The 25,402-nt window shown below is 37.6% G+C and overlaps 1 protein-coding gene across 1 annotated transcript in view; it reads left to right on the forward strand.

Annotated features, from left to right (window-relative positions):
- The window catches only part of LOC150080217 (Na(+)/citrate cotransporter-like), a 130,384-nt gene that overhangs the window by 45,808 nt on the left and 59,174 nt on the right, over positions 1–25,402 (forward strand). Inside the window, exons 7-8 of the mRNA XM_090380648.1 lie at positions 14,380–14,547; positions 22,170–22,250. Coding sequence (XP_090236774.1) covers positions 14,380–14,547; positions 22,170–22,250 — 249 coding nt within the window. The remainder of the gene's footprint in view (positions 1–14,379; positions 14,548–22,169; positions 22,251–25,402) is intronic.

A 25,402-nucleotide genomic window follows, 5' to 3' on the forward strand; every position in this document is an offset into this window, starting at 1 on the left:
CAAGTAATTGTCACTGACAGGTCACTGATGAAAAAAAGCCGTGAATTAGGGTTGAAATTGAAAGTGTCTGCAATTCTGCCCAGACACGATAGGAGGGAGTATATGATGAGAGCCCTGTCAATCAATTCGGCCCTGGAAAGATTGTGCAGGGCTCAAGGGGTAGAATTTTTTTCAGCCTGGTCTGTACTTGTTAACAGGAGAGACTGCTTCTACAGGGATGGGATACACTTAAATAGAAAGGGTGCAAGAATGTTTGCTGATGCTATCGAGGCAATGTTAGGTGGGTCGGAAAACTGCTAGATTGGGGGGATACAAGGACTAATAGATTAACAGTAGCCACTGGCAGAGGTGAAAGTGATTCTTGCACTGCTTCTATTGGAATGAGCCGCAGCCTGGAAAATAAGATGCAGGATATTTCAGAGACTGCTGGGAATCATTGGGGTACAAGTAAACACATGGGTTGTGTTAGGGTAGCTAAGAAAAAGAACAGGTGCATGTATACTTGTGTGTACACCAATGCTAGGAGTTTAGTAAATAAATTTGATGAATTTGAGGTATTGCTCAAAACATCAAAGGCAGATATTGTGGGGATTTCAGAGACGTGGTGTCACACAGATATAAGAAATGCAGAACTGGAATTTGGGGAGTACAATGTCTACAGAAAGGATAGACAGGATAGGAAGGGAGGAGGGGTTATGCTATTAGTTAAAAAACACATAAAATCCAAGGAAGTGAAGCCAGTCGACATCGCTGGACAGTGCAGTGTCGAGTCAGTTTGGTGTGACATAAGCATTGGGAGATCAAAATTGAGAGTAGGAGTGTGCTATAGGCCTAATGACTCTGATGAGTATAATAAGAAACTGTTCGGAGAAATAGAGTGGGCCAGTAAATCAGAGAGTCTTATAATGGGGGATTTTAATTTCCCAGATATTGACTGGAATTTGGGGGCTGGTCACTCACACAGTAGCAAGGCTTTTGTGGATTTATTGGATGATTGTTTTCTACATCAGCATGTTCGGGAGGCAACTAGAGGGAGTAATACTCTTGATTTGATTATCAGTAGTGATTCTTCATGCATTAAGAATCTGCAGATAAATGAACCACTTGGTGGCAGTGATCACAGTGTGCTGAAGTGGGAGTTACTCAAAGAGGTAACTACCATTAGGGGTAAAGGGAAGGGGTATTGCTTTCGTAAAGGCGACTACAATGGACTGAGACAGTATTTAAATTCTATACAGTGGCATCAACTGATGATATTGCCAACAGCAAATTCAAAATGGGAAGCATTCAAAGAACTTATCGTGGAAGCTACTAGGCTTTACATACCAACTAAGAAATATTGTTCAAGGTTTAGGCCTAAATGGTTGTCAGATGAACTAATGAGGCATATGGCAGAGAAGAAAAATGCATGGGATACATACAAATTAACACGTGACACGGACGCCTATGATAGATACAAGTTGATCTGTAACCAAGTTACAAAGGAGGTTAGGCAGGCGAAGGCAGATTACGAGAGATCCTTGGCAAGGGATGCGAAGAAAAACAGCAAAGAGTTCTTTACTTATGTAAACTCTAGAAGGAAGGGGATGAATCAGATTGGTCCACTTGAGATCGATGGGTCAACTGTTGATGACCCTGCTCGGGTAGCTAACAAACTAAATGAATATTTTGCATCGACATTCACACATGAGGAGTTATTCAGCGAGGGGAATGCCAGAGGTGTATTCAACTCTAGCAGTAAGCTAGAGAATCTTGTAATAACTGAGAGCAAAGTGGAGGAGAAATTGTTGAAGATAAACACAAGAAAGGCACCTGGGGTGGATGGGATCTATCCAGTTATATTAAAGGAGGCAGCAAAGGAGGTAAGCAAACCCTTAGCCATAATTATGAGAGCTTCCTTGGACTCAGGGGAGGTACCCATTGACTGGAGATGTGCCGACCGGGCTAGCCAGGTGGGTAAAGTGCCTGCCGGGCAACCCAAAGGTCGCGGGTTCGATTCCCGCCTCGGGCTTGGATCAAAGTACTGCAAAAACCTTGGGAGGTGCACTATGGCCACAGAAGCCGATGCGCCAACAACTACCAAACCAAAAAAAAAAAAAAAAAAAAACTGGAGATGTGCAAATGTGACCCCAATTCACAAAGGGGGATCAAAGGCTGACACAAGTAATTATAGACCTGTGAGTTTAACTTCTGTTCCAGGAAAATTAATGGAGGCACTGGTGAAAGAAGCACTGCAGGATCATCTAGACAAGACTTCAGTTATAGCTAGGACACAGCATGGTTTTGTTAAGGGGAAGTCTTGCCTGACCAATTTGATTGGATACTATGATGCAGTCACAAAAGAACTGGATGCAGGGAATAACTTTGATATTATATACTTGGATCTTAGAAAGGCTTTTGATACTGTTGCACATGGAAGACTGCTGCACAAATTGGAGCAGTGTGGCATTGGAGGCAAGTTGCTGCTATGGATAAAGGGGTGGTTGAGGGGGAGAAGACAGAGAGTGGTAATCAATGGACACTGCTCATCGTGGACTAATGTTATTAGTGGAGTCCCTCAGGGTTCAGTATTGGGGCCTTTATTGTTTTCTGTATTTATAAATGATATTGATGATGGTATATCAGGCTTAATGTCCAAGTTTGCAGACGATACGAAGGTTGGCAGGGTTGTCAAGGACACTACTGACACTATGCTGCTGCAACAGGATTTGGAAAGGTTGAGCAGATGGGCTTCGAGGTGGCAAATGAAGTTTAACATTGACAAATGTAAAGTACTACATATGGGAAACAGCAACCCCAGAGCAACGTATCAACTCTGTGGTACTACACTGACAGTGGTAGAGAATGAAAGGGACCTGGGGGTGGTGGTGCAGGCAGATATGAAGTTCTCTGAGCAGTGCAGACGAGCTGCAAGAGTAGCTCATGGTGTATTGTCAATGATATATAGGAATTTTTCTAGCAGGGATAAGGAGGTGATTATTCCCTTGTATAAGGCAATGGTCAGGCCACACCTAGAGTACTGTATACAGGCCTGGAGGCCTCATTTCAGGAAGGATGTAGAGCTGCTGGAACGAGTACAGAGAAGGGCAACTAGATTGGTGAATGGGACAAAGGGGTTCTCTTACGAAGAAAGGCTTAAGTTTTGCAAATTACAGTGTCTGGAAACTAGGCACCAGCGGGGTGATCTGATAGAGGTGTACAAAGCCTTGAATGGTTTGAGCATGCTCAATGCTGATGGGATTCTTCCTCTAGCTCAGAAAAATCACCTGAGAGGGCATAAATTCAAATTGAGGAAAGACAGATGTAGGATAGATGTGCGGAAATTTGCCTTTAGCCAGCGGGTGGTTGGTGGGTGGAACAGACTTCCATCCCTTGTCGTGGAAGTTGATAGCCTAAATAAGTTTAAGGCTCAGCTGGACAGGTATTTCGAACGAACAGAGGGGTGAAGTGGAAGTGGTTATTTTTATTTATTTATGTTACTTTTTTTTTTTTTTTTTTTTTTTTTTTGGCTGATGCTGCATAAGCTTGCTTTCTTGCATCAAATGCCTCTACTAATGCTAATGCTAATGCTAATGTAAATATCTGCTTCTTCTTCTCAAATGCTGTTTTACTCAATGCAGTTCTAGTTTTAATTTCTTGGCTACTTCTCCCATCACTTGTTAGCAGACTGCAGGATATCTGCATTCATCATCATCATCATCACTGTCTTGGTAGACTGCAAGATATCTGCATTTTAAGTGCATTTATCTACTTGTAATATCCCCTTATCATTTTAATAGTTTCATTTTCATCCTAAAATTTATTCTAATGCTTTATTCTTTACAACTTTTCTTTAGTCTTCTCAAAAAAATCTGTAATTACTCTTCTGTATCAGAAATTAAAAAGAAAAACAAAAAAAATACTTACAGATAAAAAAAATTCTTTAATTTGATGTAATTTTTGTACATATAATCTCACATTTCATTGGGTGCTTAAGTTTTTGTATGCTATTAAAGTGGAATTTGGCTGCAAAGCCAACTACCTCTTCACAGTTGCTTTAATTTCTTCATTTGAATCATTAGCATTAGTAGACCACCTACCTAATATGATGTTGGTCCTCCACATGCAGCCAAAACAGCTTGTACCTGCCGAGGCATGGATGGATGCTACAAGATTTCTAAATTTATCTTGTGGTATCTGGTACCAACATGTAACCAGCAGATCCTTTAACTCCTGTAAGGTCCGTGGTTGAGACGCCGCAGATCGGAGTTGCTGTTCCAACACAAACCACAGATGCTCGATGGGATTGATGTCTGGGGAATTTGGAGGCCAGGGCAATACCTGGAAGTCTTCCTCATATTCCGTCAACCAGTCTTGAACAATCAGGGCAGTGTGGTATGGCACATTATCCTGCTGAAAGACAGCACCACCAGAGGGGAAGGCCGTTGCCATGAAAGAGTGTACCTGGTCAGCAATGATGTTTAGGTAGCGTGTGTTTGGTGTCAAGCGGCACCAGGGGTTTCCCCCATCTCCGCATTGCTTTCATTGTAGGTGTGCCAGTTCACTGGAAAGGCCAGAGATTTAAAAGTGTATGGATATTGTATACGTATAGTGTTATGTACCATTGTTCTTCTGGCCATTTAGCCATTGGACCTGTACTGAGGCCCAACATTGTCCGCACTCAGCCCCGTGGAGGCAGGCCAGGTAGACCAGCATTATAATTATTTACTCTGGCAGGTCCTGCCACCTAATTTCATGAGATTTCAGTAGCTAGGACCTAAAAAAAAAATGTTTTGATCTCTCGAATGGAGGGGTAATAGCGCTAGGATTTGAAAGGCCGAAACTATTGGCAAACAGTACATGATTAAATTTGGACGTGTAGGGCAATTGCTCGTGTTCAGATAGAGTAGGGGAGGGAGACTAGAGACTGGGGGGGAGAAACAAAAATATGGGTCAATAGGGAAGGCAACCCCAATAGGTGTCAGTGGGGCATGCCCATTCCCCACCACCAGAGGGAAAAATTGGGGTGGGAAGGAGGGGATGGGAGGAGACAAGAGGACAATCACCTCCCCCCTGCCAGGGAAATGGAGTGGAAAGAAAGCCAGGAAAGAGTGCCCAGCTCAGTCACCAATTGGTGCACTGGCAGCAAATCTGCTGTTCAAGTGGGGAAAAGATTATGGGTCCAATGAAGCAATCGGAACCAGAGCCCTCATGTCATTCACGGGCCATGTGTCCATCCAGGTAGGTTGAGGTCAGTCACGTTTATGGGTTATATACCCGACCAGGGCAGAGTGTCTTGTAGATTTTCTTTTGCATCCCGGAGGGGTCTGGTTCATTGATCCTGTTTCCGTCATCAGAGAGGGAGGTCCAGTACCTTTTCCATCCAGTGAGCCCATCATTTCTGTGGCGTGCATCCTATTCAAGTAGGTTGGTTGGATCAGACAATTTGGCTTTCAGTGCTGATGTATTGTTGAAGTTTTATGTCTATTACAAGGCATACTGTGCCGTTAGTTCCTGATCGCAGAATGATTCTTTATCTGGCAAAGAGTTCCTGTGCGAATCTGGTGAGGTTCTTATATTCTTCGCTTGTGTCCAAGAGATGATGCTCCTGGCCTCGTGGCAGGTAGGTCAATCTTGTTATTAGGTTTCCACGTAGGTCCTCATAGTTTGTACATTCGTGCATGAGGTGGGTACAGCTTTCCGGTTCACCACATGAACAGTTGGGGTCTTGGAGGAGGCCCAGAGATGATGTTAGTTTCTCATTGAAGGGGCCGTGACCTGTCAATAAGTAGGTGGCATATAGCCCTGAGTGGAACCATACAAGTAGTTTCGGAAAAACCCTATCTACATCAGGTATGAAGCATCATGCCACCTCCTCTTTGGTTGAGTCTGTCCACCTGTTTTGCCATTCCTGTTTTAAGTGTGCCAAGAGCCGAGCTTTTTCCATTTTTATATTGTTTGTGGGTTCAATCTTAAAGCCCGAGTAGGTCACAGAGATTCCTTTTGACATGTAGTATGCTAGTCTGCCTCTGACCACTTCAATATCTAGGCGCCTCTGTAGCCAGGTGGGAAGGAGCAGCAGTGCGTAGCACACGCTTCTTGATTACACCGGGTTTCGAGCCCGTCACCACCAAATACGAAGGATGCAGAAAGGTCAGGGATTGACCACCGCATATTCTCGGAGCAATATGGCCTTAGTTGCTAATGCTCCTAAAAACCAAACAACAACAACAACAACAACTTCAATATCTAGTGGTAAAGATCCAGTAAGAACCTGGAGCACCTCTGTGCTCACAGTATTGCAGGCTCGGGTGGTTTTGAGCAATATTGTTCATTGTGTCGAGTCCAGTATTCTTTTGTTGGTGGTCAGTCTGGTTCTATGGTATCATATTGGTGCACCGCATGTGATTGTTGGGAGAAAAGTGGTCTTGTAGTACAGCGACATGGTTTGTTTACACAGCCCCCAGTCAGGCCCGAGTAGTTCCTAATCTTGGTCCTGAGTTGCCTGAGATGTGGTTGGAATGTGAGCTTGCTGTCAAAAATGATCCCGAGGTATTTCATTTGTTGGGTGAATTTGATTGTAGCGTGATTTATTTTAATTTGCAGTGACCTGAAAAGATGGAAGCAAGATGGAAGTCGTTTTGGCAGGCGAGATCTGTAGAAAGTTCTCCATAGCCCACTGCTGTAGAGTATACAGAGCTTGATTTGCTCGAGTCTCAAGTTGTGCCCTATTATCTGCTGTCATGATGTTTAGGTAGGTGGTAGACATCAAAGTGCCTGGCACATGGATGACTGGACCCGGGTATCCCAGCAGAACATCATCCAAAGCATGACACTGCCACCACTGGCTTGTTTTCATCCCACAGTGCATCCAGGCACCATCACTTCTCCAGGTAAACGACACACACATACCCGACCGTCCACATGGTGCAACAGGAAACATGATTCATCGGATCAGACGACCTTCTTCCAATCACTCAAGGTCCAGTTTCGATGCTCATGTGCCCATTGTAGGCGTTGCCACCAGTAAACTGTGGTTAGTATGGGCTTTTGGATGGCCTGCTGCTATGTGGCCCCATTTTCAGCAGGGTTTGATGTACTGTGTGTGTGTTGTGACACATTACTCCCATCACCAACATTCCAATTACCAGTGAGTTGCGGCACAGTTACCCATCTGTTGCCACGTACCATCCGGAAGAGTCAGCCTTCGCTCACCTCGAGCGATGAGCTGTAGTCATCCAATATCTTGTCGGTGGTTCATGGGTTCCCCCTCCTCGGACCACTTTTGGTAGGTACTAACCATGGCTGACTGTGAGCACCCCACCAGCCATGCCATTTCAGATATGCTCTGACCCAGTCATCTTGCCATTACAATTTGGCCTTTGCCCAACTCGCTTAAGTCCACTGCCTTTCCCATCTGAAGAACAAGGGTAACACTGATTAATTGAGTTCAGTATCAGGTGTTTTTTATACTGTGTCCCGACCCGTGCACGCACTGTAGTTGCTTCGATTTGAATAACGACTCACTTGTCATAATGTTTTGGCTCATAGGTGTATGTATATTCAATCCATCTATTCAAGTGTAGCAGCTTTATCTTTTAATAACCTCAGGGACTAACAACTGGTGAGTATGGGCTTGGCACACCAAGTATCTTGAGCTGGATATCATCATTCTTCTCATACTTGGTGATTCACTTATACTTCTGAACTCTCTCTCTCTCTCTCTCAGGGTAATTCAGAAAATTTTTTTTTGGCTGGTGTAGTCTCAGGCTTATTTGCACCTTATGGCTAATAATAATAAATAATTTTCCCCATCTCTATCCTCATTTGCAATCTGTCTTAATCCATTTTTTAACTTCCTTTATTTATTTATTTATTTATTTAAAATCTGCACCCTTTCAAGCATTAAATATCTTCCTTTCTTTTCTGTACTCCCTATTTCCCTACTTGCACTCTTAGCCATTCCTCTTCTCAACTTGTCATTTCATTTTTTTCTTTCATCCATTTACCTTATCATTTCCACTGTAAGCCACAATTTTTTATCTCTAGTTCCTTTTTAATTTTAATCCTATTACTGTACTTGCTTACAGACCTCAATAAGCTTGTTTCTTATTTCAGTCTAGTTCTTATTTTAGTTCCTTATTTCAGTCTAATTCTTATTCTAGTTCCTTCTTTCAGTCTAGTTCTTATTCTAGTTCCTTATTTCAGTCTAGTTCTTATTCTAGTTCCTTATTTCAGTCTAGTTCTTATTTGTGGGGACCTGTTTGGGTTGTTTAAGGCATTAAAAAGATTGAGAAAAATGCTGGGGGCATATTTCCTATTTCTGATGCAGTTGAAGAAGCTGCCATTAAGGAACCTGCCCATTACTGATCATTAGCAACCCTTCCAATCTTCACATCAGCTGCTGCAAATTTTGATGTCATGCTCTGTATCTTTTCATCATTGCCAATTAAGAAAATCAAAAACAGAAGTGGTTTCAGTATGAGTCCCTGAGGACTGTAGCAATTTTCTCATTGCTTCACCCTCAGAGTAATCAATTATAAATTTTAGCAAATATATAACTAGTTATATATTTGCTAATGTGTTTCTGGTACCTATGTCTTTGTATTCTTTTTCTTGTAAGGTTCTCTGATGTGTGGCCATACCTAAGTATGAACAGGAAATCAATTAATTAATTTATTTATTATAATTGAAGGCAAGGATAGCAGAATAAATTGCAAAATAGTAGACCATTTGGGTATACTTTGCAAAGGTATTGTTCATAAGCAGATCATTACAAAGTTTTACAAGTAATCAGATTGTATATTCTTATATATTGAATTCCAAATTTAAGAATACATTTTGTTATTTTCACATTTCATTTTTGGGGAGGAGGGAAAGAAAACACTGTTCTATATTTTTTTAGACATTATTATTATTAGCTCCAAGCCTATGTTTCAAAAACACTGGGATCAAGCCACGTTTTCAAACGTCTTTTTGTAGGCCAGAGGTTCCCAAAGTGTAGTGGGTTCCCTCCCCCCACACCAAGAGTAACTTCGTTTGGCAGGGGGGAATATGTTGTGTTTAATGAAGCATTTTTTAATGAAATATAGACAACCATCTCACTAATCCAGGTATGAAATACATTTTTTCAATCTTTATGAGATTAAATGTATTGAAGTATATATTGATTTATAAATATTTATACTCATAGTTAAATTTTTGTCAGATCTGTTTATTTGCACTTGTTCTGTAAGATGCGGGTGTGAATTTTAGGAAATATTTTAAGGGGTGCAATGTATAAAAGTGCAGTGTATTAAGGGCAGGTCTTGCCTGACCAATTTGATTGGATACTATGATGTAGTCACAAAAGAACTGGATGCAGGGAATAACTTTGATATTATATATTTGGATCTTAGAAAGGCTTTTGATACTGTTGCACATGGAAGACTGCTGCACAAATTGGAGCAGTGTGGCATTGGAGGCAAATTGCTGCTATGGATAAGGGGATGGTTGAGTGGCAGAAGACAGAGAGTGGTAATCAATGGACACTGCTCAACGTGGACTAATGTTATTAGTGGAGTTCCTCAGGGTTCAGTGTTGGGTCCGTTGTTGTTTTCGGTGTTTATGAATGATATTGATGATGGGATATCAAGTTTAATGTCCAAGTTTGCAGATGATACAAAGGTTGGCAGGGTTGTTAAGGACACTACTGACGCTATGCTGCTGCAACAGGATCTGGAAAGGTTGAACAGATGGGCTGAGAGGTGGCAAATGAAGTTTAACATTGACAAATGTAAAGTACTACATATGGGAAACAGTAACCCCAGAGCAACGTATCAACTCTGCGGTACTACACTGACAGTGGTGGAGAATGAAAAGGACCTGGGGGTAATTGTGCAGGCAGATATGAAGTTCTCTGAGCAGTGCAGACGAGCTGCAAGAGTAGCTCATGGTGTCTTGTCAATGATATACAGGAATTTTTCTAGCAGGGATAAGGAGGTGATTATTCCCTTGTATAAGGCAATGGTTAGGCCACATCTTGAGTACTGTATACAGGTCTGGAGGCCTCATTTCAAGAAGGATGTAGAGCTGCTGGAACGGGTACAGAGAAGGGCAACAAGATTAGTGAATGGAACAAAGGGTTGCTCTTACGAAGACAGGCTTAAGTTTTGCAAATTACAGAGTCTGGAGACTAGGCACCGGCGAGGTGATCTGATAGAGGTGTATAAGGCTTTGAATGGTTTGAGCATGCTCAATGCCAATGGGATTCTTCCTCTTGCTTAGAATAATCAGCTCAGAGGGCATAAATTCAAATTGAGGAAGGACGGATGTCGGATAGATGTGCGGAAATTTGCCTTTGGCCAGCGGGTGGTTGGTTGGTGGAACCGACTTCCATCACTTGTTGTTGAAGTTGATAGCCTAAACAAATTTAAAGCTCAACTGGACAGGTATTTCGAACGAACGGAGGGGTGAAATGGGAGTGGGTTTTTTTTTTTTTTTTTTTTTGGCTGATGCTGAATAAGCTTGCTTTCTTGCATCATATGCCTCTACTAATGCTAATGCTAATGCTAAAGTTTGAGAACTTCTGATATAGACAATTCTGAGCATCAACTCTATTACATTTTGTGTTTTATCAAAAACAAGGCCCCATCGCTTAGTGCAATCTGTTATTTGAACTCTAACATTGATCTTTACAATGATATACAAAAATTCAATGTAAATTTGGCTATACTGGATATTCCAAATTTTCCACAGTGTAGGTGTAAAGAATATCTTAATGCTAGGTAATATTGTCTGCTGTTAATTGGATACCTCCTCCTTTTCGCTTTTCTTTAACCATCACCATCAGCAAAACACTCCGGTTCACTCACTAGTTCACTGACATTAGCTTCATAAACTAGTCTGACATATTGTGGGATAGCAAATAACATTTGCATGTATATTGTGCTTGTAATACAAACTAAGGGGCTTAGAGGGGAACAGGTATCCTGTGTGTTATCAGACACTCAGCCTAAAACACTGATGGATCCAATATCTCTCTATTACAGAAGATTTAGGAGAAGTCCGGTTGGCCTGCCTCCCTAAAATCCACTCATGCACACCTTCTCGATGGTAAGCCCTGTTACGTCACTTAGGTGGCAACGAATGTGTAGAGTGGTTCTCTTCAAGACGCCTGATCAGCGTGAAGAGAAAAAGACCAAACCCTCCAGCATATGACAGCACAACAAAACAAATGGCCCTTAGTCCCCAGCAGCTTTCACTCTCCCTCTTATGGCAGCGAGAGGATCAGAGTGGAAGCAGAGGGTGCTAAGAATCTCTGGGTACGACCAGGCTGCCATGCACAGAAACTGAACTTGGCCTGTATAACGTAAGATCACTCATCGGTGAAGACAGGATATTAGAGCTGGAAAAGGAATTAGAAAATGTGAATTGGAATATCATCGGTTTGGCTGAAACAACAAGAAGAAATGAATCACTTATAAGTTTATCAAGTGGAAATATGCTGTACACCAATGGAAACAGTGAAAGGAGTGAAGGTGGAGTTGGGTTTCTGGTCCATAAAGATTTTAAAAACAACATTTTGGAATTCAAAAGCACATCACCAAGGGTGTCAAGACTAATACTCAAGATTTCTAAGCTGTACAAGCTAAAGATTATAATGATTTATGCACCAACATCGAGCCATGATGATGAAGAGGTTGAAGAAATGTACACTGAAATTGAGAGTCTTCTAGATGAGCAGAAAACCCACTACACTATTATTATGGGGGACTTCAATGCTAAGGTTGGAAAAAGACAAAACAGCGCAGAAAGGGGAACTATAGGAAATTTTGGAATTGGTGAAAGAAATGAAAGAAGTGAAAGACTTGTGGAATTTGCAGAATCTCAAGGACTGTCAGTAATGAACACTTTTTTTCAAGAAAAGGGTGAACAGAAAGTGGACATGGAAGAGTCCAAATGGATTAACAACTAATGAAATTGACTTCATCCTCACTAACAGAAGATATATCGTGAATGATGTTACTGTCCTGAATAAGGTAAATATTGGAAGTGATCACAGAATGGTAAGATGTACACTTGATATAAATGTAGGAAATGAAAGGAAAAAATTGACTCGAGTAAATAATACAAAGGTCTTTGAGATAACAGAAGAGGAGAAAAAAAGCAGTATGTACTGGAGCTTAAGAACAAGTTTGAGCTTCTGCAGACTGCTCAGGATCAAGATATCGACGAGGAATATTACAACTTTCTGAAAGTGATAAAGCCCAAGAAACCTATAGGGAAACAGAAATCCAAAGAAGAAAAAATTAGTCAAGAAACACTTGTCATGATGAACCAAAGACGACAAATGAAGAGCAAGAAAAACACTGACAGGGAGAAAATTGAGTATACTGAGTTATGCAAAGCCATTAGAAAGAGACTCAGAGAGGACATAAGAAGATTTAACACAAGAAAAGTAGAACAAGCATTAAGGGAAAACAAAGGATTTAAATCAACAGCCATGAGCAGTAATACAGAAAGACAAATGATACTGAAACTGAAGAATAGCGATGGTATACTTATAAACAGCAGAAACAGCATAATTCAAATAGCAGAAGACTACTATAGAGAATTATACAAGGAACAAGGGAATGATGCCAGCAGTGGGGAAGATGGATTGCAAAGTAGCAACACATATGACATACCTGATATTCTTTCTGATGAGGTAGAACATGCATTGAAGAAAATGAAGAATCAGAAAGCACCGGGGGAAGATGAAGTTACTGTAGAGTTGTTAAAGTTAAAATTGGGAGGAAGAGACATAACACAAAAACTGGCAAGGCTCTTCACAAAGTGCATTCGAAAAGGTGTGACGCCTAAGCAGTGGAATAATGCAATCATAGTTTTGCTGCATAAGAAAGGAGATAAATCAGAAATTGGAAATTATAGACCAATTAGCTTGTTATCCCACATCTACAAGTTGTTCACAAGGGTCATTACTAACAGATTAGAAGGAATACTTGATGAGAATCAACCAAAAGTGCAAGCTGGCTTTAGGACAGGATTCTCAACTATGGATCGCCTTCACGTAATATAACAGCTGATGGAGAAAGCAAATGAATATAAAACACCATTATGCCTGGCATTTGTGGATTATGAAAAGGCATTTGACTCCATACAGCATAAGGCAGTTTAGGGCACTGGAAAGACAAGGCATAGATACCCCATATATTATGATTTTGAAGAAAATATATGAGAGTGCTACCTCCTTTATTAGACTAGACAAAGACAGTAGGAAATTTAAAATTGAGAAAGGAGTTCGACAAGGAGACACAATATCTCCGAAGCTGTTTACTGCTGCCCTTGAGGAAGCTTTCAGAAGTTTAGACTGGTTGCAGAAAGGAGTCAATGTGAACGGAGAGTACCCAAACCATTTACGATTTGCAGATGACATTGTGGTCATAAGCCACGATCCCAAAGAATTAGAAGAAAATCTTAATCAGTTATGCACAGTTAGTAAGGATTTTGGACTAAAGATGAATATGGCTAAAACAAAAGTAATGATGAACAAGTATGCCACAGAAACGGAAATAATGATTGAAGGAGCAGTAATTGAAAAGGTGGAGTCATATACTTATCTGGGACAAGTTATTAGCTGTAATAATGATAAATGGCTAGAAGTAAAGAGAAGAATAAATTTTGGATGGATAGCATTCAGGAAATACAGTCACATACTGAATAGCAATATCCCAGTTTGTCTGAAATGTAAAATAATGAACCAATGTATACTCCCCACCATGACTTATGGAAGTGAAACTTGGGCACTCACCAAAAGAATGGAAGAGAAGCTGAGAACTACACAGTGAAGAATGGAACGAATTATATTGGGAATCAGACCGTTAGATAAGAAGAGAAACACATGGATTAGGCAGCAAACTCAAGTAAAGGACATTCTTATCAAAACTAAAGAACTAAAATGGTCTTGGGCAGGACACATAGCTCAAAGACATGATGACGGATGGACTAAGAAAATAACAGAATGGTATCCAAGAGGAGCTAGAAGAAAACCTGGAAGACAAAGGCGGAGATGGACAGATGAAATTCATGAGTTTGTGGGTAGTAAATGGATGGCCAGTGCTCAAAACAGAAGGAACTGGAAAGTTGCTGGAGAGGCCTTCATCCTGCAGTGGATTGAAAATGGCTGATGATGATGATGATGAATACACACTAAGTAATAAAGATGACATTAATATTTAAAGTTAACTTTAATAATTATTATCTTTAGATATTAACTTTAAAGTTAATGTTATAGTTAATATTTAAAGTTAATTAATTCCTTTTTTATGATGAATAATGAAATGACTTCATTCTTAAAACATTATTATTAGTTCGAGTAAAACCAAAATAATCTCTGTAGTTTTGTACTTATTCTTATAGGAAAAAAAAAACATTAACGGATCTGGTTTATTTTAGTGATAAAGAAGACCAACAAAAAAGGCTGAGAAAGGTAATGATGCTGGGAATGTGCTATGCTGCCAACATTGGTGGAATAGGGACTCTTCCAGCTACTGCGCCAAATCTTGTTTTCAAAGAGGTGATGGACAGGTATTAATAGAGATATTCAAATTTCTAGCTTAATTAAAGTGTAAATTTAGTTAATAATTTTTGCTACCTTTTTTTTTTATACTACTGTTAGCTTATAATTCAGCTTGTGCAGAAAAAAAAATTTCTGATAGTTTGGATCTTTTATACAGACCTTTTCCATTTTCATAGTGAGTTGCCTCAGTGCTGTAATACTTCAGATAAACAGCACATTGTATTGAAAAGTAATGTACCATCTCCCTGACGATACTTTTGATAGTACTGTCATCTCGTTAAAGGACAGGCAGGCACCATCAATGTTAACTTTTCCTTTTTGATAGTTATAGTGTGTCCATGTGTCACTTGGTTGGAGAGGTTCATCATTGTCAAGTCTCATCATTGACTTGAAGGCACTGGTAGTTTGGAGAAATTCAAAGGTCAGCTGGATAGTTACCTACAGGAGGAGGGAAACGCATAGTTTGTCTATTACCTTTTCTTTTATTATTTAAATTTTTTTATTATTTTTTTTCTTTTTTTTTATTATTATTTTTGTTTTTCATTCTTTTTTTTATTATGATTTTTTTCTTTCTTTTTTTATTATTATTTTTTTTTTTTTTCATTCTTTTTTTATTATTATTTTACTCTTTTTTTTTTTTCTGGCTGGTGCAGCATATAAGCCTTAGGCTTCGTTGTACCATATGGCCATTACAATACTAATACTAACACTTCAGTTAGTAGTAGTTAGTTTCTCAGCCCACACAAAATGCAGTGATGTCTGTGAGCATGCACGTACTTGAACTGACTTCATGTGCTGGTGCAATATTGCCCAAGATGCTGATACATTGTAAAACTGCCACAGTTGATGTTAATTTGGAAAAACATGTGGATATAACATATATTAGTCTTAATCTATATGTTTGTACATTTGCCAGACCTAAAAAGACTTAGTATTTGAAGTTAAAATAAGACAGCATGCTGTTATCATTAACAGTGCTCACTGGAAACCTTTTTTCCCAACCAGTGGGTTTGCACAGGGATACTCCCTCAGATCTTTCATATTTAAAGGCTTCATCAGTGACCTTCCACATATAGCCTCAGGATCCTCAGTTCAAATTGCTATTTGCAGATGACATCAAACTCTCAACTATTTCAAAACCATCTGACCAGATTCATTTCTAGCAAGCTTTCAAGAAACTTATGCATCAAATAACAACCTCTCTTTAAATCCATCTAAATGTTATTCAGTCACTTTCTCAGCTTATAGTTCTAGTAATAATCTTAACCATCCCCTATATTGGACTCATTTTCTCAAGCAACCACTGATTCAACAACCATATCTTCCATATTATTAGTAAAGCATTTAAAACTAAATTATTCTTATATCAACATGTTTAGAAATGGCATGTGGAAGAACAAAGATTATTTGCTGATGCTATTGAAGCAATGGCAATAATTTCAGGAATTGTTATCTGTAAAAAATGCAGAGACCAAAACTTGGAGGAATTGAGACTTTGGAGGAAAATGTGCACTTGGAGGAATTGGGACTTTTTTCTCTCCCTTTTTTTTCATTGTTGATGCAGCAAAAGTCTCTTGGTTTCTTTGCATTGTATAGCTAATACTGGTATACTGAGGATAAAATACTTATCCTCAGTATACCAGTATAGATAATACTGGTATACTGAGGTACTGATTGTTTGGTTTTTTTTTAGGAGCATTAGCAACTAAGGCCATATTTCTCCGGGATATGCGGTGGTCATTCCCTGACCTTTCCGCATCCTCCGTATTTGGTGGTGACGGGCTCGAACCCCGGTCTAATCAAGAAGCGTGTGCTACGCACTGCTGCTGCTCCTTCCCACCTGGCTACGGAGGCGCACTGAGGTACTGAGATAATGAGGACAATACTTATTCTCATTATCTCAATATGGCATTTTTAAAAATATAAAAATGCCATATTGAGAGAAATAAAATATAAATTTTCTATATTCAAGGGTCTCTTCATCTCTAACCCTTGTGATCAGAAAAGGATATTTGTATATATTTTTGATCTATTATGTAAATTGAAAAAAGAAAAATATTCAAAGTTTCATTATGTGCTTAGATTTTATTCTCTGCAAAACAAAATTAATGTATAGGTTATAGTATTTTATATTTAGAATTTTTTTTTTTAATTGTAAAAACAATATGTATGCGAGATGGATAAATATTGTATGTCATTTTGGTATTAAAATATCAAAATTGATACAAAAATGACTATGAAGTATTTGTAGGTCATTTCCAGATTGTGATACAGTCAGGTTTACTTCGTGGATGCTGTTTAACCTGCCAGGAATGCTGTTATGTTTTGTTTTCGTCTGGATTCTATTAGTTGTGATCTATCTTCGGAAACGGTAGGTTATTAATCCTTTTTTATTTTATCAAAGATATTCTTTATGCTGGTTTAATGTATTGCTATTAGTGATGAAGATTGCATATTTTAATTTAATTTAATTGAATTTATTCACATGTTGTTGCTTAGTTATTGAGAAGGTAATATACTAGCATTAAGGGTTAGCATTTGCCTCCTGTTATTCCAAATATGTTATTTTCCATTCACATAATTTTTGGTAATATTACAGATAATATACAAAATGCTAATGCTAATGCTAAAATTTCATAGTGATATAGTAATGTTTGTAGTTGTAATTATAACTGGTAGTTACATGTCAGTTACATGGTAGTTGTTAATCACAGTAATTGGTTGAATTAGCACTTGGTTACATTTAATATTAGTAGTGGCCTTATGAGACTTAAGTCTCATAAGAGGGAAAATATAAATAAAAAAGAAAATACAGAGCAACCTGTACATACCATGAGTATGAATATGACCCTAAGATGGATGACGCATACAAAACATACTATTATGTCAAAGAACCACTAACTTCACATTGTAAATTGATAAAGTAAGCATCTATTGCATTCTCTTCTGCACTATATCAGTTACAGGTAAATTTTAATAATAATAACTAGGGGGCTCTTCCCCCTGTTTGCTTTGCTTGCCAACCCCATGTATGCTTTTCTATGTAATATGTAGAGATATGACGGAGTAAGTCAAATCTTTTCTATGAAAAGACATCTGTTGAAATGCACTGATTGATATCTAATCAGGAAATGACCTATATAATTATTTACCTGTGCATTTATAGTGCGCAGTATTGTCAAGATCAAATAAATATCACTATGAAATTATTTACCTGAGTTTACATAGGTCACTTAGGAAAAGGCCTGGTAAAAATTCAGATCATGGGTATCACTCCATACTTCTACTAAAAGTCAGGAAGAAGGCAGTGATTGGCAGGTGTTGCTCATTGTTTAGCCCTGACCCCTTTCCTCCTAGGTTGACATGCCTATAGTGTTTATCCTCCCCCATTTGCCACTGTTTTAAAATCGGGAACTCGTTTTCTGATTTTAAAACAGCAGAATGAGGGCGATAAACACACCTAAGGTAAGCACCCCCACCTCGATGACCCAAAACAATCAGAAACAAAACGCATTCACAATAATCACCCAATCACAGAACTGGACTGTACAATCACTCAGTTCTATGACCATGTCCACTATGCAGAGAAAAGTGGTACCCAAATAATAGATTTTAGGCAAAGGCCTTTTGCTTCGGTTCTGTAATGCATGGGGAATATTGTTGCATCCAAAACAGCAGGACTAAAACATTTAACTAAAATATTTACAAACTATACAAATATTTAAAATATTTACAAAATACTAAACTATTTACAAATATACAATAATCAATTAGTATACAAAAAACATTACAATGAAACATCAAATGTTAGAAAGTGAAGCATGTGCATGAGGTTGGTGAATGTTATGGAGGAAGTTGTCAATAATTAATTGCATTTGTAGTGACGTAATTGCCTCACCCTCTTCTCCCATTGGCTTGAATAAATATCACTAGGAGGAAAACCTTTTTAATGTATAGAGAGATAATATGAAGAATATCTGTACCCAGAGACTGCTGAGGCAAGAGGGATTGTACAAGAATGAGGAACTCCAGTTAGTAATTATTGTATACATTATAACTTTTTCAATAGAGAAATTGTTAAATAAAGACAGACTTTGGGCATTGGGATAAGCATATTATAAAAAAAAAATTATAATATAAATTTTAAATATTTTATAAAATTTTATAATGTGACAGACCATGGTGTGAGAAAAAATAATTTAATGTTTTTCAATTTTGTTTTTTAAAGTAGAGAAACAAGAACACAATGTTAATGAGTTTTTTTGGAATTTTCCAAAAAATTACTTACCAGATATCCAAAATAATATAATTATATTCCTCCAGTAAGAAGTTTGACAAGCAGCTTCATTTTTGAAACTAAGATTCTATGAATTAAAGGTGGCAGATGCAGATTACTAAAAATCATTGATCTTGAGGAAGAAAACCAGCTGCTTTACATAATACATCTTACTCCCCAGTATTCTGAAATAAGGTTTTCACAGATAAGGAATAGACTGCTGACCAAATTTCAGAAGCATATTGAATTGGAGACACAGAAATGAAAGAGAGTATCTGGCTGAAATATAAGGGCTATTGACAAATAGTAAGTCTTGGTGAAGAATCAGAAATTCTTTATGGTTTTATTGTGTAACAGTTTTAAATGAAACTTAAATGAAAGTTTTGAGTCCAAGATAACCATTAAGAATTTGGTTTTCTTGAAGGTTCTGTGCACCAGCCAATCCACATGTGGCCAGAATTCAGTTGGTGGGGCAGGGAGGCCCTAGTAAGCTTTCCCCTATTCCTGAAGGGACTTGATTGTGTCCACCAGTCCTTCATTTGAATAAACACTTTCACAAATATAATTTGGGAATGATGATATGTTGTAATTATCCATAGACTAAATAATGCAATGAAGAACTCTTATGCCATGTGAATAAACCAAAATTAAGAATTTTAAGATAGAGTAAATTCACATAACAGTCTTTCATTACATTACTTAATCTACACACACATACTGGCCAAAAAAATGTGAACCTTTATTCTGTACTGAATGGTCACCTTTGTTTCAAATAACAGCAAATGTGTGGCACAGCATGGATTATATAAGATGCTTTAGTGTATTTTGGTTTAATTATAATCATTCTTTTAGCAAAATGTCATGCAGCTGCAGTAAAGTTAAAGGAAAGAACTTTGTTGCTCAATAGCTCTCTCTCCAGCATATTCTACACATTCTCAATAGGATTGAGACCAAGTGAATGTATGGTAGGGCAGGAAAAAAATGGTGGAAATCCATGTCACATTCTCACAACCATTCTTGCATGTTTCTGGTATGATGCACTGTTGCATTGTCATCCATAAAGTGGCTATCACCATCAGGATAAAAGTGTGACATTGCAGGGTGGTGCAATAGATCTGATACAAAATTCAGGTACTCCCTGGATGACATTCAACCTTCCAGTGGTATCAATGGACCCAATTCATGCCAAAGAAACATTCCACTCACCATGATACCACCTCTAGATGCTTGAATTGTTTTTTAAAGTAGAGAAACCTGATTGAATTGTCTTAACAAGGCAAGCAGGGTCTGTCACTTCATGAGGTTCTAAGCACTTTCTCTGCCTACCATCAGTGCAAATCAAAGTATCTTAATTCGTCTTCTGACTGAATGACTTTCTTCCATTGTCCCAATGTACAATCACAATGTTCTTGGCACCGCTGCAAGCAGATTTTTCTCTGAAATACATTGCTTCCCAATAGGCAGGCAACTGCCAGTACCCAATTTATTCAATTCCCTGCACATGGCATGGGCAGGTCTGGGCTTGGTTGAATGCAGATGTTATTTGGTGCATACTGGATGGCCTGTTTTCCATATAGCCCTCCTTAGATATGATGACTTCTCTTTTGAAGTATTATTTTTCTGCCACATTTATGCCTTTGAGATGTGGAAAAACTGTTTGCTTTGCAGTCATGGAAAAACTGTTTGCTTTGCAGTCATTAAAAACCTTTGCAATGGATGCTTTTGAGAAACTGGTTATGTCTTTCATTTCTTAAATCGTGGCTTCTGCTAAACGTGCACCAACAATATGATCTTTTCAAAGTCTGTGATAGATATGCATTTAAAGTCTGTGATAGATATGTCCATTCTGGCTTAAGATTACTGCAGTCGAACAGCCGGTTTGTGGTTTGTATTTTTTTTGGCCAGAGTGTGTATTTTCACAAAGTCAGGGATAAAAATTGTAAGAAAAATGTCTGAAAAGATATTCTTTTTTGTCAGGAATATATATTGGAAAAGATCAAAATGAATGGCTTCTCATAGTTATCAACTCTTAGATTAGCACTTACACAATCTGTGCAACACAGAAATTAACAAGAAAAAAGAAATTAGAAACTAACAAGAAATTAACAAGCAAGAAAGCTGTAGAAGGCATAAGGAATTTAGGCTTTATCTGTTTTGTTTGATTGTTGGATTGTGTCATCCAGATTACATAAATTTAATTTAGTTCATTTTAACTTGCTGTGGCTGTTTTCCCCCTCCCCCACATTCCAGCTTCTGATTTTCTAAATCAGTAATAGACACTATTTCCATGACTGACATAAAAATGTTAGCCTTTGTAGAGAGAGAGAGAGAGAGAGAGAGAGAATGCACTGGATATAATTTTTAGACATTGTTATTTGTACAGCTATTTATCTCTTTTGATGTAGCACTCAGCTGCATTAGTTGAATTAAAATTATTTTTGGAAATTTTAAGAAACATAAATTGAAGCAATATATATATATATATTCCAATACCAATCAAGTATGTATATTTAAATCCAGGATATTAGTGCAATTCCCCAACAAACAAACCTGACTCCCAGTTTATTCCCCACCCCCCAAAAAACTCAGTTCTGTTCCAGCACTGACAAGCATCCAGATTTTCTCATTGTATTTCCAATATTATCCTCCATTAGGGCTAACTTAGAGATAAGGAAATTTCATGCAGCTTCACCAGATTAATATGAAATCACTTGAGATTAATTAGAGCATATCCAGCTAAAGATTTCAAGGTGGCAACACCCATGGTTTGTCTCTTCGTTGATTTTTCTTTAGCTGGTTTTTAATATAGTTATTGTAATATTATGTTAATTTCAATTCATTAATAAAATAATTGATATTAAATTAACATTGAGAAAATGAGTTGGTATCATACTCAAGGAACGATTGTTTAATATCAAATTATTTTTTCTTCCATTATTGTAACCGTTTGCAATACCAAGTTGGTAAACCAGTTCAAGAGTGAGATAAAAATAATTTTAATTCAACCAGTGCAGTTGAGTGCATTTTATCCATAGGTAAAAAAATAAAATTATATTTTGAAAATTTTTAAAATACTTTGTATGATCAATTTATCTCTTCATCAATATGGAGAGAAAGACATTTATAAACTCAGAAGGGAAGGTTAATTGTGTAAAAAGGCTATTTGTAACATGATGAAAGCACTGTTAATTTTGAAACCTGATTTTATGAATGAATTTTTTAATGGACTAATTTTGGGAGATATAATTTAAACATGAAATCAGTTAAGTATAGTTTCACAAGGATTCTTGATAGATTTTAAGTTATTTTTCTTATTTTCCTTGAATTGTTACTTTGTTCTTCTATTTATAACAGTGATGGAACAGGAGATGAAGGACACCATGAAAATGTTAAAGTTTTTCTCCATAAAAAATATAGTGAACTTGGAAAAATTACGTAAGTATTTAAAATTTATCTTGTAACCAGAACTTAAAAATATTATCATGATCTACATTGCATATTAAGCAATCAAGGCATCAGTTTTTCAAAGTAAAAGAAAATTATAAAGTATAAAGTTATGATTAACTAATTATGAAATTAAAAAATTATAAATGATAAGACACTATAATATAATTTCTATCCCCTATCTCTATTTACTAGGTTAAGCTGCTTAGCAGTATAACCATTGGACCAGTTTTTCCTGTTGAGTTTTTGGTCATTGCCATAGATTCTAAACTTCTCCTTGAATTTCTCAGAATTAAGAGTTTTTATTTTAAAATCTTTATGATTAATGAAATGTGATCTTGCACTGGTTTTCAAAGAAGAATTGCCATTAAGTATTTTCACTTATACATTTTATCCTTGTTTTCTATATTCTGCTGGTGCATGCTGCTTTAGAAAACAATCATCCAATAAATCCACAAAAGCCTTGCTAGTGTGTGAATAACCAACCCACAAGGTCCAGTCAATATCTGGGATATTAAAATCTCCCATTATAATACAATCTGATTTACTGGCCCATTCTGTTTCTCTGTACAGTTGTTCATTATAGTCATCAGGCCTATAACAAACTCCTACCCTCATTTTTGCTTTTCCAGTTTTTATGTCATACCAAACTGTCTGGATGCTGCACTCTCCACCCATATCAACTGGCTGCACTTCTTTAGATTTTATGTTTCTTAAAACTAATAGCATAACCCCTCCTCCCTATCCTGTTTATCCTTCCTGTACACATTGTACTCCCAAAATTCCAATACTGCATGCCTTATATCTGTGATCAGTTTTCCGACCCACCTAACACTGCCTCGATTTATGGAAAACATTTTGAATATATTCATTAGTTCAAAATCAAGATTTGATTTTAGGCAGATTTTATTTCTCTTATTTGTCTAGTTGTTACACTTTGTTACAGGACTTTATCATCACAAATTATAAATGCTGATTTAAGGATTTTAGAGATTTCAGTATACTTGCAGACGTTAGAATTTTCCTTGATGACTGTAATCACTGAAGATAAAATAATACATAATACAAATGCAAATTATACTGACCATCAAGGAGAGGACATTGATATAAGTTCAAAAAAATTAAAACAAAAAAAAATCTTTTAAATTGATGATCATATGAATTTTTTAAGGAAAAAAAAAAACAATTGTCAGACCACAATGTATAAGGCAATGGTCAGACCACACCTTGAGTACTGTATACAGGTCTGGAGGCCTCATTTTAAGAAGTATGTAGAGCTGTTGGAACGAGTACAGAGAAGGGCAACAAGATTAGTGAATGGAACAAAGGGTTGCTTTTACGAAGAAAGGCTTAAGTTTTGGAAATTACAGTGTCTGGAGACTAGGCACCTGCGAGGTGATCTGATTGAGGTGTATAAAGCCTTGAATGGTTTTAGCATGCTCAGTGCTCATGGGATTCTTCCTCTTGCTCAGAATAATCACCCAAGAGGGCATAAATTCAAATTGAGGAAAGACGGTTGTAGGATAGATGTGCAGAAGTTTGCCTTTAGCCAACGGCTGGTTGATTGCTGGAACAAACTTCCATCTGTTGTTGTAGAAGTTGATAGCTTAAACAGATTCAAGGCAGAACTTGACAAACATTTGAAGTGAGTGGATGGGTGAAATAAGGTTTTTTTTTTTTTTTTTTGGCTGATGCCTATATAAGCTTGCTTTCTTGCATCATGTGCCTTTGCTAATGCTAATCACTGTGATATCACGGGCCCACAGAGAAGAGGTTTTAAAATTTTAAGAAATTATAACTAGACACAAATGGTCAAATAAAAACCAACTCCATCTTTCAAGCTGAATAGAAGCAACACTATTTCAAACTATGTATAATCTGACACTAGGGAATTGGAAGATGAATCTGTGGTAACCGAAGATGAAGAAAATATAACAATGTAAGAACTAGAGTTAATATTACAAAAATGAATAACATATAGGTTAGTGCAAAGGCATCATTTTAACATAGCCATCTACCAAAGTAGTTAAATTAATTAATTAAATTGGCATCATTTTGGTTATATCTCGTATTGTGAATGCTTTTGCAACGATTTGCCATGGTATAGTACTACCTTGAATAAGTAACACTTCGACAGTGGCTACCATTACTTATTCTCAGTGGATACTACCACAAATGGCACCATTTGAAATATGGTAATGGGATAAAGATCTGTGTTATCTTCCTACTATCCCTATTAGACTTAGGAAAGCAAAAAAGATGTAGGAAGGTGATAGTAGACGAGGAAGAGGAAGAAATGCCATCGAAGGAAGAAAGGGACAGTTATTCCTTCAACTCACACCACTTAAAAAACTCATAAATTCCCCGAATATGCAACGCTTCCCCAGTAGAGAATATTGTTGTTACCTATTATCGGAAACTCCATGGCCATCAGGCTCCCCATCCCAGACGGCACCGTGTCAAAGCTTGTTGGCATCTCCTCGGTGGGTGGGCACGTACCCTGATGTTGTGATAGTGACAACCCAGTTATGAAGTATAACTTCACAATATGAGAGATGCCTGATGGTGTGCAGTGATATATACTCTTAAAATATTTAAGGGCAAATGCCCCATGCTACGAGGTAGAATGACTAACGTATAGGTTAGTGCAAAAGCATCATTTTAAAGTGTTACTTATTCAAAGTGGTACAATACCATGGCAATTCATTGCAAAGGCATTCACAATATGAGATATAACCAAAACAATGCCAATTTAATTAATTAATTTAACTACTTTGGTAGATGGCTATGTTAAAATGATGCTTTTGCATTACCCTATATGTTAGTCATTCTCGTAGCATAAGGCTTTTGCCCTTAAATATTTTATTGTCTATTACAAAAATCAAAAAACTGAAAAAGCCCAGACATAGACAATGTGAATGTAGGACTATTTAAATATGGTGGCACCTTATTAAAAAATGCAGTACTAAAATTATTTAACATCATATGGCATAAGCAACAGATACCCAAAGATTGGGGAAACAGGAATAGTAATCAATTTACACAAAAAAGGTTCCAGAAATGAACTAACAACTACAGAGGGATAACACTGCTATCAACTGCTTAAAAGCTATACTCTAATATACTAAAGAATAAACGTAATA

This window comes from Mastigoproctus giganteus, chromosome 9, assembly GCF_048544385.1.
Source record: "Mastigoproctus giganteus isolate SK-2022 chromosome 9, ASM4854438v1, whole genome shotgun sequence".
In the NCBI taxonomy this organism is placed as follows: Eukaryota; Metazoa; Arthropoda; class Arachnida; order Uropygi; family Thelyphonidae; genus Mastigoproctus; species Mastigoproctus giganteus.